The sequence below is a fragment of the Aythya ferina genome, assembly GCF_964211825.1.
Source record: "Aythya ferina genome assembly, chromosome: 2".
Classification (NCBI taxonomy): domain Eukaryota; kingdom Metazoa; phylum Chordata; class Aves; order Anseriformes; family Anatidae; genus Aythya; species Aythya ferina.
This window is the reverse complement of record NC_140297.1, coordinates 20,806,852-20,824,038: the sequence shown is the minus strand read 5'-3', so window position 1 is coordinate 20,824,038 and position 17,187 is coordinate 20,806,852. Positions and strand designations below refer to the sequence as shown.

At 36.0% G+C, this 17,187-nt stretch overlaps 1 protein-coding gene across 2 annotated transcripts in view; it reads left to right on the top strand.

The window, feature by feature from the left end:
* Positions 1 to 17,187, top strand: part of MALRD1 (MAM and LDL receptor class A domain containing 1) — a 264,634-nt gene that overhangs the window by 107,288 nt on the left and 140,159 nt on the right. For both annotated transcript variants that reach the window (XM_084510831.1, XM_084510832.1), the window contains one exon: positions 5,311 to 5,608. In XM_084510831.1, coding sequence (XP_084366957.1) covers positions 5,311 to 5,608 — 298 coding nt within the window. The remainder of the gene's footprint in view (positions 1 to 5,310; positions 5,609 to 17,187) is intronic.

Here is a 17,187-nt window from a genome sequence, read left to right as displayed (position 1 = left end):
TAGTTATTGGAGAAGAATGATTTCTGTACATAAGCACTCTAGAGGAGATTGAAATGAAGTCAGCAATAAAAGCAATATGTAATTTAGAATATGCCTTATGCAACTCCAGCCCTGAGTAGCCTAAAACTATGTATGTGCTTTAATGGAGCAAATGTGTAAAAACACAGTAACAAGTATATACTTGTTACTAGTATAACAAGTATATAAAAATACAGTAACAAATACAGTAAAAGAATGCAGGTTCAAAAGGGACACTGCATGACAGAAGGCCTTGTCTTTGACTCTTTTCTAAAAAAAAAAAAAAAAAAAAAAAAGGTAGAAAAAGTAAAAAAGTAATCTTTTATTTTCCAAGGTGTTATAACATACTGTTGTGATTTGATCCTGATCATTTCTTTGCAAATCTGGTTTAAAAGGTTTTACAGTTTTGATATATATTTTACAGTCTGTACTGAAATGGTAATTTGTAGTTTCATAATACAGCTTTCAAAACACATCTCTGAGAAACTGCTATATTTTGAAAATTCAGGGAATTTTCCAGGAAGTTGAACTATGTGCTACTTTGAAATAGTATTTCTCCTCTGTGTATTTAGAAAGACATAAGAAAATTAGAGGAGCAGACAATGGCTTAAAATTTTTAGGATAAATTTGGGAATGGATTTCCTGAATTAAAGAGCTGATCTGGATAAGAGAAAAGAAGAAAAAGAAAAAGCAAACAAACAGAAAAAATAGTTAAGAGAAAAGGGAGGTATTAACGTATAATTTAACCATTTTATTTGAGATTAAGGAATTACTTTTTCTATCAGTTAAGATTCTGGACTTTCTCCTAACAAATAAGACACTCCTTCCTTTCTGTGAATTATTAGAGTTGAAAGGAACTGTGAACAAATGAATACTGGTCTAAGCATTATGCCACACTCGAATCTACGGTAAAGAATTTTGGAACTACTGTGACCGAAAACAACATTCAAACTACTCTTTTGCTAATTGCATTGCTATTCACACATGAAGATCTTTCTAACTTGGCAGCAGAAGTGTTTATAAGTGTTTATTGGCTCTTTACCTTTACCCAATTACATTTGTTCAACAGCTTTTTAATGGTCTTAGCATAAAAGAACCACTTTGTTCTCCAGCATCTGGAACATCTCTACTCCTGATGCCACAATTGTAAATCTTACTGTGTTAGTTTGAGTGATACTGGTCTTGTATCTCTGTGCTGGCCTGAGAAATATCAATTTCTTTGTATTTATAGAAGATGTAAAATTTCATTTAGTAAAACAGGATAGATAATCATTTTATATTAGAATTTTGTCCTTAGTACTCAGTACTGTACCTTGCCTTAGTAACTAGCTCTCTCAAGAGAAGAATATACATGAAGAGGAATTATTTAAACAAACAAACAAAAAACAACTTCAAGCTAGTTATGTGATAACATCACCATAGTCACTGAATGAGGGCTATCTTAGCTTTATATAGTCCTAAAATGTTTTACAATTGATGACATCTCTGTTAAAAATTACCAATCATCTGCTTCTATGTCCATTTATCTCACTTTTAGTCTCATTTACAAGGAAAATCAAAACCTGTAAAGTTTCTTTCTGAAACTTAGAGTTATGATTGTTTTGAGATTTCTGATCAGTCAATTTCACTGAATTTCTTCTAGTTGTTTGATAATTCTCAAACGCCTTTATAGATAAGAAAATAATGAAGTTTTAAACATAAGTGGGATGATTTTATGATCCAAACAAAACATGAATAGTCAGTAGCAAAAATTTATCTAGCCATTAAAAAATGTCTTCAAATTTGTGTCTCATATTTTCTAAGTACATTTTCTAAATTGGCTAAAATGTATTTATAAATTTAGACAAATTCTGCTCACCTGAGCTTGTAGATGTTTGCCTCTTTATTTAGTTTTGTATTTGAAAACATCTATTTCTTGACCTTATCTCTTTTTATGGTTAAATAAACAAAACAAACAAACAAAAACATTTCCACTATTTAACTTATATTTGTGAACAGTAAAATATATATACAAAACAAAGCAGAAGAACTGAGGATGACAGGATTGTGTCTGAATATTCATAATGTATCACACATTAAATATAATGAAGTGATCGAAACATAACTATTGGAAATGGTTATTTTTGTCATTTCAAAAAACATCTACAAAAAACAGTGTGTCTATGTACTTTCTACAGACAAAACTTCTACATCCATGATGAAGCCTAAAAGTGTAACTAAATAATGACATTTCAGTGGTTTTTTTTTTTTTTTTATTGTTTTGTTTTGTTTTGTTTTTGAAGTTCTGAGAAGTTCTGAAGCTTTGATTTATGCAGCTAACCAAGGGAAGTGAGATTTCTTATAACGGAAAATGTATGTAATGAACAACTGTTCCAAGCAACAGCTTCACCCCAGCAGATTAGATGGTCCCAAAAGTATTTTTTCTGTGAGTTACTAGAGAAGGAAATGCTACATCATATATTATTTCAGACTTAGTTTGGAATTTTAGGCCCATTCAAGTCAACAGAAGATGAACTTTTACATCATTGGGACAACAAGAGTTTTGTGCCAATAAAACAAATATATATAAGCAAACATAAAGGGAAGTACATGGGAGGAAAAAAAAAAAGTGGTGGTGTTTTTTTTGTTGTTGTTTTGTTTTTGTATACAAACCAAGCTGTACCTTGAAAAAAAGAACAGAAAGCTGGTGAAAATTGGCCAAGTAGAAAGAAAATGAGAATATGCCAAAATAAATCTGGGAAAGAAAAGGGAAAATTCAGTGTCAAGTTGTCAGTGACACATAATTTTACTACTTGGAAATGGAACCTATAAGAAAACCACCTAACCTATATATACTAGAGTGAAATAAGGAAATAATTATGTTGAAAATGTTGCGGGAAAGTTTAAATACCTTATTTGGATTAATATTCACTACAGGGAATTGTGGAAGTACTAGCCTGAGATCTACTCCTTTGAACCTTGAAGCAGCATTGTTAGAGACTATGACACCAAAAAAGATGGTATTGGAAAAAAGTCTTAATTTTAATTGCACTATGTAAGCAAAGCAGGTGGTATACACCTGGGAGAATAAATTAAATATAAATTCTGGGAGAATTTAAGAATGAAGCCAAGAAGTTTCAATAAAATATATGAAAAATGTCAAAAAAATCAATTCTTTAAGAGGACACATGACAGAAAGAACATGGGGGAGGGAGGCTGTTTTTATCTGTATTTCCTGAATTTTCTTGCATGTGGTATCTGATATTTAGTCACCACAAAAGCCCGTAGTTATTTAAAAATAAATGCATAAATCAAAAATATGTGAAAAAATTCTTCAGGATAGACCTGAAAAGATTAAGTAGCCAAGATAAATGACCACATCTAGAGAACCTTGGAGAATGAAGGCTAGAGAGCTAGCCTGCATTCTGATGCAAGGGAAATTCTGTATAGGAATTAATAGTGGGCTCCAGCCTGGCTCAGAGTAAGTCATATATGTGCAGTCCCGGTTCTAAAAGGACTCGTATTCATGCTTATAACTATATTTATAACTGTTTGCAATAGTGACATTACAACTATATATGATACCTCAAAATGATGTGACATTACAGAATATCAGTATGTTATTTCCACATACCAATTCAATTATTCAATGTAATTTGGAAAAAAGTTTATAAAAATAGATATAGAAAATAGAAGCTGGGAGTTGGCATCTTCTCACAGATAATGAGTGTTAGGACAAGAGGGAATGGCTTCAAGTTGCACCAGGAGAGAGAGACAGAGAGAGAGAGAGAGAGAGAGAGAGAGAGAGGGAGAGAGAGAGAGAGAGAGTGTGTGTGTGTGTGTGTGAATCATGGTGAGGGAAAGAAAAATTCAATGATCATAAAAGAAAAACAGGCATAATACAGTTTGGTAGCTTTGAAAGGAACTGTAGCCAATCAGAAGCAGAGTGGTGTGCGGTTCTATGAAAATATCAGCTCAAAATTTAATGTCAGAAAATGAAACAAAATTTAGCTGTAGTAAAAAGGAATAGAGATTAGTCTTAAAAATGTGAAAAGTATTGTATAATTGAATGATATACACATATACTGAATGCACAAACTTAATTTAAAAAAGGAGTTTAAGAGAAATATAGTTGGAAACAGGAAACCAGCAGGTAAATATGAATAGTTCCATGCAAGAAACCTAATTAATAAAAATTATATTGGACTACTTTATTGCACAGAAGATATTCTGAAAGTGACCATAATAAAATTTTCATAAGAATTGTAACACAAAGCCCTTGATGGATTTACTAATCAATTGCAGAGAAGATCAATTAAGTAAAATTATTATTATTATTATTTTAAGTGTATGTTTTGCAAAAGACTGCAGAAGCTTATGAAATCCTGTAGCACTAGGTAATACAGAGGGTGGTGACTTAACATTTACATGGGTATCATAATATTTGCTATTATGTTTTTTATAACTATAATAAATAAGATGTTTTCATTCTTCAGGGTTTGCATTAGATTAGGAAAAAAAATGAGCTATAGGGGCGTTCTTGCATAATGTAGCATGAATTGCCTTCTTTCAAGGTATTACATCATTCTTGGAAATATTCTCTATTTGTTAGAAACAATGTTGAACTACCCTAAGAATTAATATGATCAAATACAACTGTTACTTTGCTCTTGAATTGAAAATAGTGGAGAGAAGCCAATGGTGACTACCTTTTGCAGTGTTTTTATTTCTATGTTCTGTATCTATTTGATCTTACTTTAGGACTTACTAATTTGTTTTTCCCATTTTTACTGAAATTCACAGTTTTCTGATCCAAGGACTACTTACTTTTTATTTCATTATTTGGCATTTATACAGGTCATTTTGCTCCCATAATAGATTATATAATATTATTTACTAATTATACACTCTGTAATCTATCACAAACACTATTAACACGAGAAAACTGAAGTTATTTCCAAAATTGTAAACAGCTCTATTCCTGTTTTTTTTAATTATTTTTAATTTTTATTTTTACCAAGTGTTCTCTTTCTTTCACATTTACACATGGAAGTTATTCAAAAGAGATGCAAGATCAGCTGTCACAGTATTGTAATGCTGATTTCCAAGATTGACTTATGGAATAATTAAATTTTTTTCACTAGTAAGTCATTTTCGTGTGTGTTTTAATTAAATTGTCTTTGAATTAGTAAAACACAGAGCTAGTCTGAATTCTGCTAATGCTGCTCCATTTAAAAAATAGAGTAAATACTGTAGCAGAGTATGTCTGAACTCACCAAATTTTATAGTTGAGGCTATTGCTCTTGTTTACAGATACTTTTCTATTACCATATGTATGGAGCTCACATTGGATCATTGATTGTCTACCAGAGGACTATGTCAAAACATGAAAGAATCCTCCTTAGTCTTACTGGAAACCAGGGAAATTTCTGGCAGAGAAAGGCACTGAACCTGACTGGAGATGGAGAGGAAGATTTCCAAGTCATCTTTGAAGGGATAGCTGGAAAAGGTCCCAAAGATGGCATAGCACTTGATGACATCACATTATCTAAGGAGTGTTTACCGTTCCAGGAGTTTTTACCAGCAGAACCCACAGCACTGCCTCCAACAGGTATGTTCTTGCTAGAGATAAAACCGTGCATGAATGTATGTCTCTAAATTCTGAAAGAATACATAGAAGTATTGCTTTCATTTCTTTGTCTCTCCTTCAAAATAAAAATAGAACGCATATCTTGGTAATGGCATGTTGAAACCAACGTGCTTTTAAGCAGCTCTTTGAAATGTTGATATTATTTTCATGACATAACTTTTGTGGTATTAAGTTAATTCTTATGAATCTGTAGGACATATGTTCTGCCAAGTATGTTTAGACAATATCGTGCTAATTCAGTGGGATTTATTTATCAATATTTACTTGTAAAATATAGTTATTGTTGAATAAAGAACTACAAGTAGGACAGAGCCAACACACCCATCTCGTAATAAGGTCATCAGTAAGTACATAGGAATAGCTCTAAGGCTTTTTGGCTAGTAGGAAACTGTACTGAGAGCTGGCACCATACACATCTTGTTCCCTTGTGATATGGTATCAGCAGAGGAGCTATTATTTGCATTATCCTCACTTACTGCATAAAGGAAATAAGACTTATAAAAATATTACCCAGATTATAAAGTTCTGATGGGCACAGATCCCACTATCCTCAAAGTAATAGCTGCTCCTAATAGCACTGATGATATTCATTAACAATATTTCCTTGGATGGTAAAGGAGAAACTCTTTCTGACAGAACAGAAAAAATCTTCCTACTTCCACATCTAGCCTTGCTGAAATTTAAACTCCCAAAGTGGAATGTGGGAGATTTCCTGGGCCTACTACAAATTTCCTGCATAGCTGTGGCAAGTCATTTTATTTAGCTTCTCTGTCTTTCTGATGAATAAAACAAAGCTAATATTTCCCAATGTCAAGGAGTACTGGGAGAATGGATCATTAATTTATGTGAGCTGCTTTGCTTTGTTACTGCTGCTAATGAGTAGCCTTCCCCTTTAGGATATCATTAAGCACTGCTCAGGCACTGGAATATACCACTGATGAGACTACATCAAACCTAAAAAATTATACTGTGCTTTGTCCATTAGATAAGCAGGAAAGATGTGGGTAATGGTTTCCAGACATATGCTGAAAAATTACCAAATCTTTACAGTATACACTATTGGCTCTCTACTTCTGACAAAAACAGTCATGGATATTTATTGCAAATGAGATTTGTATTTTAAAGTTCAGTTTTATATGAATGTTACCCCAAGAGGAACACTATCTGAGATTTCTGATTTCTTATTTTTGATGTTTTCAGACTCTATCCGCTTAATGGTAGATGTGAGTCTCTGTGGCAACATTGGAAACTTTAAAAGCTTTAGTTTTGATAGTAAAGGATGTTCCAAAATACTTTTATGATGTGTATAATAAAAAAGCTACTAAAATCTCAGGAAAAAGCCACCAGAGACTGATTTCTTGGTGTAGCTCATGTAAGATGTACTTTGTGAACTTTGTAGATACACAACACTTTAAGATAATCGTCTAAAATCATCCTTATAACATACCATCTTTTCTATGTCAACAATTTTTACTTGTCCTGGTAAAGAATTTACATTAACTACTGAGGGTTCCAACTTACAGCAACTAATTAACAGTGACATCTGTTTGGATCACTGCTTGAAATGGGGACTTAGAAATCAGAGTATGACATCTACTCCTGCATACAGAAATGTTCTGTACAGTAGAAAAATGGGGCCTATGCAAAGAGCTCTGTGATCTAACTATATAACTAGAGACAGTTAAAATGGATGTGGTAATCAGATGCAAAAATCTGGACTCCTAGACTTCTCTGTTTATATGCAGAGACAAAAAGGCTTTAACCAGAAGTGAAACGCTTATACACTTATATCTATTGCTCAAATTTGTTAAAAGTTTCTGAGGATGCAGAAGATCTGTTTTCTTGTCTTTAGTTGGAGAGAATATTGGCTAAGAAAATTGAAGTGTTTTATCTCAAAGATTCATAGTTCTTGGCGTCTATTCCCATGACGATGCAGAATTGATATAGCCACTTATTTATCCATCTGGTTAATATGCTCTCTCTTTTATATTTGGGTATTTGTTTCCTTTTTTCAGGTCTGGCAAGGAAAGTTTCCTTCATTTTAGGTACTCAAAATAGCACAGTGAATATTGACTGTCCTAATGCTTTTTACTGCTTCTCTGACCCAAATGAAGTTTGCTATTCAGCACTTTCTGTTCTCACTGTTTTTAGAGCTTGCTTTGTATTTTTTATGAAATACCTGAAATCTGCAATTCATTTTCCACTAACTCAACAAGCCACATGGAAAAAAGAAAAAAAAAAAAAAGTAATACTATTCTTATTATACTATTCTTATTTGTTTATTTATTTTTAATTCAAAATTTACTGTATTACACATGTCAAGGGAGATGCTTCTGAGTCTTATGAGCAGTAACAAGGTGTCCTGTGCTTGTTATTTCTGCACACAGAATGCTATAGCATGCTATGCAATGGGATAGTGTAAGGACTAAATAGAATAGAGTTATTGAATATCCATATCTGTGCATCCAGGACAGGGATGGGATTCTGACTTTTTGGAAGGATTGGCCCCTGAATGTATGCCAACTCTTTGAAGTTCTAAATGTATACAAATATACATTGAAGTGTTTTTTTTTTTTTTTTTGGTTTGTTTTTTTTTTTTTTTTTTTTTTTTTTTTTGTTTGTTTGTTTTTGTTTTTTCCCTGGACAAATAAAAGTAATGCTTAAAGGCTGAAAGAGCTGAAAGAGTGTGCTGAACAACTAGAAAAAATCATTTTCAAATTTAGCATTGTTATTTTCTTTAGACTGACAGCATGCTGTAAACTATCCTCATGATGCTACTTAGCAACAGTGATGCTGAAGTGGCAAGTCAACGAGAGCCATTTAAAACATCGTGCCTGAGAAAAAATAAGCATCATTTTAGGTTGGTGCTTATCAACTCCTCACTCTATAAATAGAGTATGGAAGAATATCAAGTTTTGTTCATGTCCTGCAGTGGTGCTGTGTGTAGCCCATATCACCCCAGCTAACTTCCTATCACTAGCAAAGTTTCTTACTTCATTGCTCATGAATGTTTCTGGTCATTCAAGAGTAGACATTAAAGAATACAGCCTTGTCTAAGGCTGTGGGTTTGTTTGTTTTTAAACAGGTTTTTGAATCGTTCTAGTACAAATGTCTAATTCATAAAAAAAAATACATAGAGATTTTGGCAACATAGCTAAAGATGACAATAAAGGCAAAGGAAAAAAAAAAAGTGTCATTAAATCAGATTTGCCAAAATCTTTTTGAGATATTACCCCCAACTGCATGTAATCTAAAGACCAAGAGATACTGATTAAATCACTCTTTTGCAGTTTGTAAAAAATTTAAGACCTATAAATAGGAATAATCTTGGCAGTTATTCTAATCAATATATAAGAAAAATCACATTTTATGCTTCTGTGCATAATGTGGTGTCCTACAGAAGAAAAAAATGTCTCCTTATGTACAATGAATTGAATAACAAAGAATTTATATCTGCCTTTGAAGCAGCCAGTCTTGACCACTGTCTGAGAGAAGAGAACATTAAACAAGGTAAAATATCTAAAGCACTTTAAAACCAGTGCTGGGGGGAAAACAAACAAACAAAAAACAACAGTAAGCCTATGAAGAATACTCATAACTTCTGATATGCTCCTGAAGTTTTGTAGACAGAATAGAATATACCTATATAATATAGAGGTTTACCTATATGTATGTATAGGCAGCAACGTTCTCAGTTAAACAGACTTTTGATCATTTTACTGTCAATAGCAATTTTATTTTATTTTTTAACTCCTAATGTTGTAAATGTGTTATTAGGAGTTCAGGTTAGGATTCATTTCTGTTTGTAGTTTTCTCTTAGTTATGCAAGTACACTTTTTATTACTTAAAAGTGAAGTAAATGCTACTGTGTTTATTTGACACCGGAGAAGCCTGAGGCAGTATGAGTGACTTGCCTCAGGCTGCATAGTGAGTCAGTGACAGATCCGGGATTAAGGCATAATGAATCTATCAGAGTTGTCCCTTGGAAAAGGTATAATCATCACAGATTCTTATTGTAAAGGAAACAATGTGTTCCAAATTTCAGTTGATGGGGGCTCGAGCTATTCAACCAAAAAATAGCAGTTAGAGTAGATTTTTATGCTACACATTTGCAGGTAACTAAAAAAAAAAAATGAAAAACTAGACTAAAATTCTCAGTTATAATGCTGACATGTTTAATTTATCGCTAGAATGTGACAAAACATGTTATCTGAAACATCACAGTGGATAAAGGCTTTCCCTACATTAGGTAGACAGAGACGTGAATTAAATGCAGGGCTGTGAACTCAGCAGTCAGAGCAGAGCCTAGATTTGTCCCGTAACTGATTACAACTCTGGATAGTGGACAGAAACCATGATTAATGTCATCTAAGGTCCTTGGAGACAGGGCACTGTCAGCACTTGTTTTCCTTTTTCGCAGAACAGTTTAAAGTCTCCAGAAATTTCTTTAGCTCTTGGGCCTCTGCAGATCTGTTTCTGTGAAATGCGTCACAGAACAGTGTGGTGGTTTTACTCAGCTGGGCAGCTGAGCTCCATAACTGCTGTCTCACTCCTCCTCTCCTCAACGGGAAAGGGGGCAGAAATACAATGTAAAGGGCTCAAGGACAGGTAGATCACTCCCCAGTCATCGTCATGGGCAAAGCAGACTCACCATAGGGTGATTAATGTAATTTATTCCTTATTACTAACAGACTGGAGCAGTGAGAAACTAAAAGCAAACACCTCCCACTCCCCAACCACGCTTTTCTACCTCCTCCCCACAACCAGCACAGGGGAATGGGAAACGGGAGCTGTGGTCAGTCCATAAAACTTCATCTCTGTCACTCCTTCACGGCTTTGTCTCCCCCACTCCTTCAGTCACTCTCTGCCCCTGCTCCATGTGGGGCCCCTCCCACGGGATGCTGTCCTTCCCAAACTGAGCCTGCGGGGGCTGCCCACAGGCTGCAGCTGTTCAAGCACTGCTCCCACATGGCTCTGTCCCACTGGGTCCATTGCCCAGGAGCAAACTGCTTCAGCACGGGTCCCTCATGGGTGGCGGGTCCCTCATGGGTGGCAGCTCCCTCCAGATCCCCTGCTGCTGCATGGGCTCCTCTTCACAGGCTGCAGCTCCTGCCCGGGGCCTGCTCCTGCAGGGGCTCTCCATGGGCCGCAGCCTCCTCCAGGCCACATCCACCTGATCCACTGGGGGCTCCTCCATGGGCTGCGTGGAGATCTGCTCCATGTGGGATCCATGGGCTGCAGGGGGACAGCCTGCTCCACCAGGGGCCTCTCCACAGGCCTCAGGGAAACTGCTGCTGTGTGCCTGGAGCACCTCCTGCCCTCCTGCTGCACTCACCTTGGGGACTGCAGGGCTGGTGCTCACTGTCTCTCCCAGCTGTTGTTGCACAGCAGTTTTTATTTGTTTGTTTGTCTTTGCCTTTCTTAAATCTGCTCTCACAGAGGTGCACACAGATTTGCTTATTGATTCAACTCCAGACAGTGGCCCATCCCTTTTGGAGACAGATGAAACTGGCCCTAATCACCCATGGGGCAGCTTCTTAGATTCTTCTAAGCCACCCCTGCATTCAAAAACCTTGCCATGGAGATCCAGTCAAAGAAATAAATGTCAGGTCAGGAGAAATTTTTTTTCAAGGCTAGAATGAGTTTCTTAAGCAGCAGGTGACACAGCCTGTTGAAATGGCAAAGTATAATTCCTGATAGTATACTTATAAAGGAGACTCCCTGTTAAAAAACCCCACTCTTATTTTCACCTTACTGGGAAGACTTAAGTTCTAACCCTTTACATTCCAAGGACTGGCTAAACAATTTCTCTTACTAGAGTCTTGATATTATTTTTCACTTACACACATACAGGTAGATAAATAATGCTGCAATATAGGATATTCTTAGAAGTATAAAGAGGTTTTTGCTGCTGTTGTTGTTTTTCTCTATGAATGTAAAGTTAAATTTCACAGGATCTAATCCTACTTTACCTTCAGTAAAATACATCTTTGTTGGGCTTTTCAAATACCTAGATATTCTGGAACAACATTTCCATGTGTGGTTAAGCCTGCAGGCATGTATGTATTTCTTTTCTCTCCCTCTCTAATTGTAGCAACAATCTGAAGAGGCTATTCAACACATGTTATCAATAATTAATCCAGACTGTGTTTTACTTCCCCAGTCAAAATGTTTGCATTTTCAATATTATATATACAGGAGTGAAAACAAAAATGTTATTTTTCACTATATATTTGTAAATGTTATTTGGAAGCTCAGTTTAAGAGTAGAGGCATTTCACTGCACAGCTTCATTTTCATTAGGGGATTTATTTTGTTTGCAAACTTTTCAACAGAGTATATCTCCCAAGTGGAATGATACTGTAGCTCTCAGAAAAAATACCTAATGTGTCTATTTTGGGGTTCAGTGGTAGGGTAGACAAATAAGTGGCATAAAGACTGTTAGCAGTCAAAATGCTCAAGGCATTTCTGAGTGTGGAAATACCACGCTCAACCGATCAAAAGTCAGATCACCTAATGTGCTTCACGCAGGGAAAAGGGATTGAAGAAATGGAAACTGAGAAAGTGCTTTTTTGATATATGGAAACTTCCAAGCAACCCAGAACACAGACAAAGGGTATGTCACCAATAATCATAGAAGCTATCCTCCAGAAAAAAAAAGATGGAAGGTTATTGATTGAGGTCACATGCTCTTCACCAAGCACACAAACAAAACAACAACAAGAACAAAAAAAATTAGATTTTCTTTTTTGCCAGACCAGGTAGGAAATACGTTAGTGAAATGGAGAGATGAGAGGTTCTTTCTGTGTTTCCATTTTAGTAAATACTTATTTGTTTGAGGAAATCCCTCATATTGGTGTGTTGCATTTTTAGTTCTCTGAGTGAAAATGAAGTTCGGGTGAAGGAGAGAGATGGTAAAACCAGCTTAATGTGCATAATGAATCTTTACAAAAAGTAAATCCAAATTTTATAGGCTTATATAAGACTTGAACTATTTAGTGTGGGATTGAGCTCCAAGACTTATATCAGATGTCTAGATGTGATTCAATGTGTTATGTATCTAAATTCCAACTATAGACAGTATACTATATTGCTCTTTTGCTGCCCAGCCACTCAGGAGAAATCTCTGTGGTGCTGACAGATGTGTAGCACAGGATATAAGGAAAGCCTATGCCCTCAGGTGGAGCAGCTGCTAATGAGGAAGAATATTCTGCTCTATGTGTGAGGAATCAAATAAAACTCTAGGCTTCTATTTTAGCTTGATGTCATCACTCTTTGAAATCCAATGATTATACCAACTAGATCCCAATCAGTTTTAATGGGAATTTAGACACAGCATAAATGTATATCTTTCTGTGAGCTGAATGGTGTTGTGGTTTTTTTTTTTTTTTTTTTTTTTTAGAACTCTTTTTTTCACATATTTAGTTTTATGTCTCTTTTTCCAACACTTGTTTATACTTACCAGAAATTATTTCTGATTTGCTTTGCTGCTAGCTTAAGCAGAAATGACTGCCAAGTGATGTGACATTGAGGAGTTAAGTTGACAGCCTCAGAGACTGTTTATTATAACATTGGTGCAGCATCTTGTTTGGGATGTGACACATATTCTTTTAGCTGTAGCTTAAGCAGTTGTGGGGTGGCAGTGCATGAGGTACTCTCCCTCTGATGTCTGCTTCTGGTCATGTCCAGTGGCTGCAACCTGCTGCTTGGAGTGGCTGTATTCCCTTCTTCATACATCTAACAAAGAGATGAGTTGATTTAAAATAAATAAATAAATAAATAAATATTTTCTCATTAGATCCTTCTATTCCAATCTTCTCCCTTTGAAATCCTTTTGCTTTTTATCTGCTTTTACAGGGTGTAATTTCAGGCCTTCAGTCCCTCATCTATTTCTGCTCAGACCAGGTCAAAGACATTTTTGTATACAGAACTGCAGTAGCATTGCCCCACACCTGGATGCTGCAGTTATTCAAGCCAGAAATTAAGGAGACAATAATTTAGATTCAAGACACTAATTTAGATTCTAGACATTAAATTCAGACTGAATGGTCTCTGGCAAGTAATACTAAGGAAAGTAACACCTCTGATATTACTGTGCAAATTACTTGTGGACACATAAGGCAAAATCAGAGAAGGAAAGCTCAAGGTAAAATTTCTTTAGTTGCATTAATCCACTGTTACTCAGATGACAGATAACAGGTATGGTGTCCACATGCAGCAAGGTTCATGGCAGAGGCTGAGGATGATGGTTGATACCAGACTAGCTGCAGAAGAGAATTTAAAAATTCAGAATACTGGCTTTCAAATAATAGAAATTAAGAGATTAAGGTTAATTTATAGCTGGTATGGGAAAAGTCCTTCAAACATGGTTTCTTGTTTAATTTGCATTTGCTTTGAAGATCTTTCTATTTCTTTTAAGGACTTTAATGTAATTGAAATAATGGTAGACTTCAATATCTTTAATATTCTGTGTGATTTATCCAGCACTGCCTTTTTTTTTTTTTTTGTCAGATACCTAGTATTGTAGTACTTTTATTTTTTTTTTCTAATCTTGGTGAAGTGTCTATGAATTTTCTGCATAAAATTTCAAATTTATCACACCTTTGCCTTAAAACAATTAAATCTCAGGTATTACATCTCAGCTTGAGTATAACTAAAGAATAATTTAAATCTTTTGTCAAATAATAGAAAAGTATTATTTCACAGAATCACAGAATTGAAGGAGTTGGAAGGGACCTTGAAAGATCATTGGGTCCAACCCCCTGCCAAAGCAGGTTCCTTAGAGAAGGCTGCCCAGGTAGATGTCCAGACAGGCCTTGAATACCTCCACAGAAGGAGACTCCACAACCTCCCTGGGCAGCCTGTTCCAGTGCTCCATCACCCTCACCATGAAGAAGTTCTTTCGCATGTCAGTGTGGAACTTCCTGTTCTCTATCTTGTGGCCGTTACCCCTTGTAAATCCCCGCAAACCACTGCAAAGAGGTTGGCCATATCCCTCTGTCTCCCACACCTCAGGTATTTATACACATTGATGAGATCCCCTCTCAGTCTTCTTTTCTCCAGGCTGAACAGACACAGGTCTCTCAGCCATTCCTCATAAGGAAGATGTTTCAGGTCCTGTATCATCATTGTGGCCTTCCGCTGGACTCTTTCCAGGAGATCCCTGTCTTTTTGGTACCAGGGAGCCAGGAACTGGACACAGGACTCCAGATGAGGCCTGACCAGGGCAGAGTAGAGGGAGAGGTTCACCTCCCTTGACCTGCTGGCCTTGCTCCTTTTAATGCATGCCAGGATCCCATTGGCCCTCTTGGCCACAAGGGCACAGTGCTGGCTCATGGTCAACCTGTCGTCCACCAGGACCCTCAGGTCCTTCTCCTCAGAGCTCCTCTCCAGCAGGTCATCCCCCAGCCTGTACTGGTATATGTGGTTGTTCCTTCCCAGGTGCAGGACTCTACACTTGCTCTTACTAAACCTCATTTGGTTTCTTCCTTCCCATCTCTCCAGCTGGTCCAGGTCTCGCTGAATGGCAGCACAGCCTTCTGGTGTGTCAGCCACTCCTCCCAGCTTTGTGCCATTGGCATACTTGCTGAGGGCAGACACTATTCCCTCATCAAGGCCATTGATGAAGATGTTGAATGAGACCAGACCCAGCACCAACCCCTGGGGAACACCACTAGTCAATTTGACAGAAAGGTTTCCAGGGTATTTGTAGTAAATGTTATTCTATGTAGCCAAATTAAATTACAAGGCCTGCTGATAGCACAACAGCCAAATACCTTTCTCGTAATAGCGCTCTTTGCAGATGTGTACAATATGATATTTTCCCATTCTCCACTTATTACATGTTTTTAAGGAGGTATTTGTGATTGTGCAGGGTTGCATGAAAAACTTGTTGTCATCCAATAAATTTAAAGTTAACTCTACTGCTTTATTTTTATTGTTTTTCATTTCAGACCTTTTCACTGGTTGAATGTGTGTTTACACTTGTTGAGCAATATAGTTTATAAACACATATTTTGTTCAGTGTCATACAGAGCACTTTGTGTAACTGGATAGAGAATGAAAAAGCATTAAAAGATGTGATATCACAAATTATTTTATTAGACTGATAAAAGCTGACTTGAGAAATGTTTTTCTACAAAAAACAAAGCAATCTATTTTATGTGATGAACATGCGGATGATTTAGTATGACAAGGTGTTGCATTAAGAAAAAGTTTCCATCAATTTCAGTGAATGAGACCCAGAATGTCAATGCATTTTTTTTTTCTTAAGAGTAGTCCTATCTGTGCTATCTTAAGTGAACATTTTGTCTCCCTCCTTATACAAAGAGGAAAAGATCCCTTCTGTACCAGAGATATTGCTGTTCTGTGCCAGGCAGGGCCAGAGATGGATTCATGTACATCAGACAATTTACTCCCTCTGGAATCAATTTCTGTGAAAGATTCTTACATGATTCTGTATAGTGACTTTTAGGAGCCATTCAGATGTATCCAAATGCAATTTCCAAAGAGAATAACTTCCAGGTAGATGATATACATCGGTCAAAAATCTATTTCAGTCATGAAGTTAAAGTAGTAAGGCTGCTTTAACCAAGGGAGAGCATAATTCTTGCCTTTTGTCCTTGAGGAACAACCCAAGACTGACCTCCTGAATTCTGAGAGAGGATTGGAACCTTAGTGGAGATAACAATTTCTATGAATTAGAAATGCTAATTTGAGAGCTTGGTTATCAAATTAGTATCTAGTGTTGTAGTTCTGTACGGTGCATACAAAGCATCATCTACTGATTTGTCGACTTGGAAAGATTCAGAGATATATTTTGGATGCAAAAAGAATCTTGAATTTGGTTTCTTAACTTTGAACTAATGAGACCTAATTCATCATAAATTAGAATGCCACATGATTCTAATGATTTCGTCACAACCATAGCTTAGAATTCGTCCATATTTTGAAGTTGGCTACTGTTGGCTAGGCTTCAAAAGAATATTTTAAGAAAGTATTTAGCTTCTGTGGGACTTGCAGGTGAAAGTTTGTGTCAGATAAATATGAGTTTTGTGATTACTGGTTATTAATTTTCAGATCTATTTATACTTTTTTGTTTGTTTCCCTTACCTTCCTTTCTCAGCAGAGAACAGCTGAATGGCAGAGCTTGCAAAGGAATGAGTGCATCTGAACTGATCATATGTAAATTTAGGCTAGATGCTAAAAATGTTCCTTATATAAAGACCAAAAAATAGTGTTCTGGTAGCGACAATGGAGAAATTTACTAGTTATATTGAAGGAAGAGGAATTGCTTGAGATTGTTACCTTTCATAACACCAAACTGGACTTTGTGATTTGAGTGATTTGAGTGATTTCTTTTAAGACTCAGTTTCCCATGAAGTAGAATTTCATGAGGGTTCTCTTTCCGATCTTAAACTTTTCTGTTCTTTCTTTGTTCAATCTCTTGTTAAGCTTGTGTGCCTCAAAAAGTGCCGCTACAGATGAATGCATTCTGAATTGAGGTACAATTAATAGAGCTATCATTGCTCAGGGAAATAA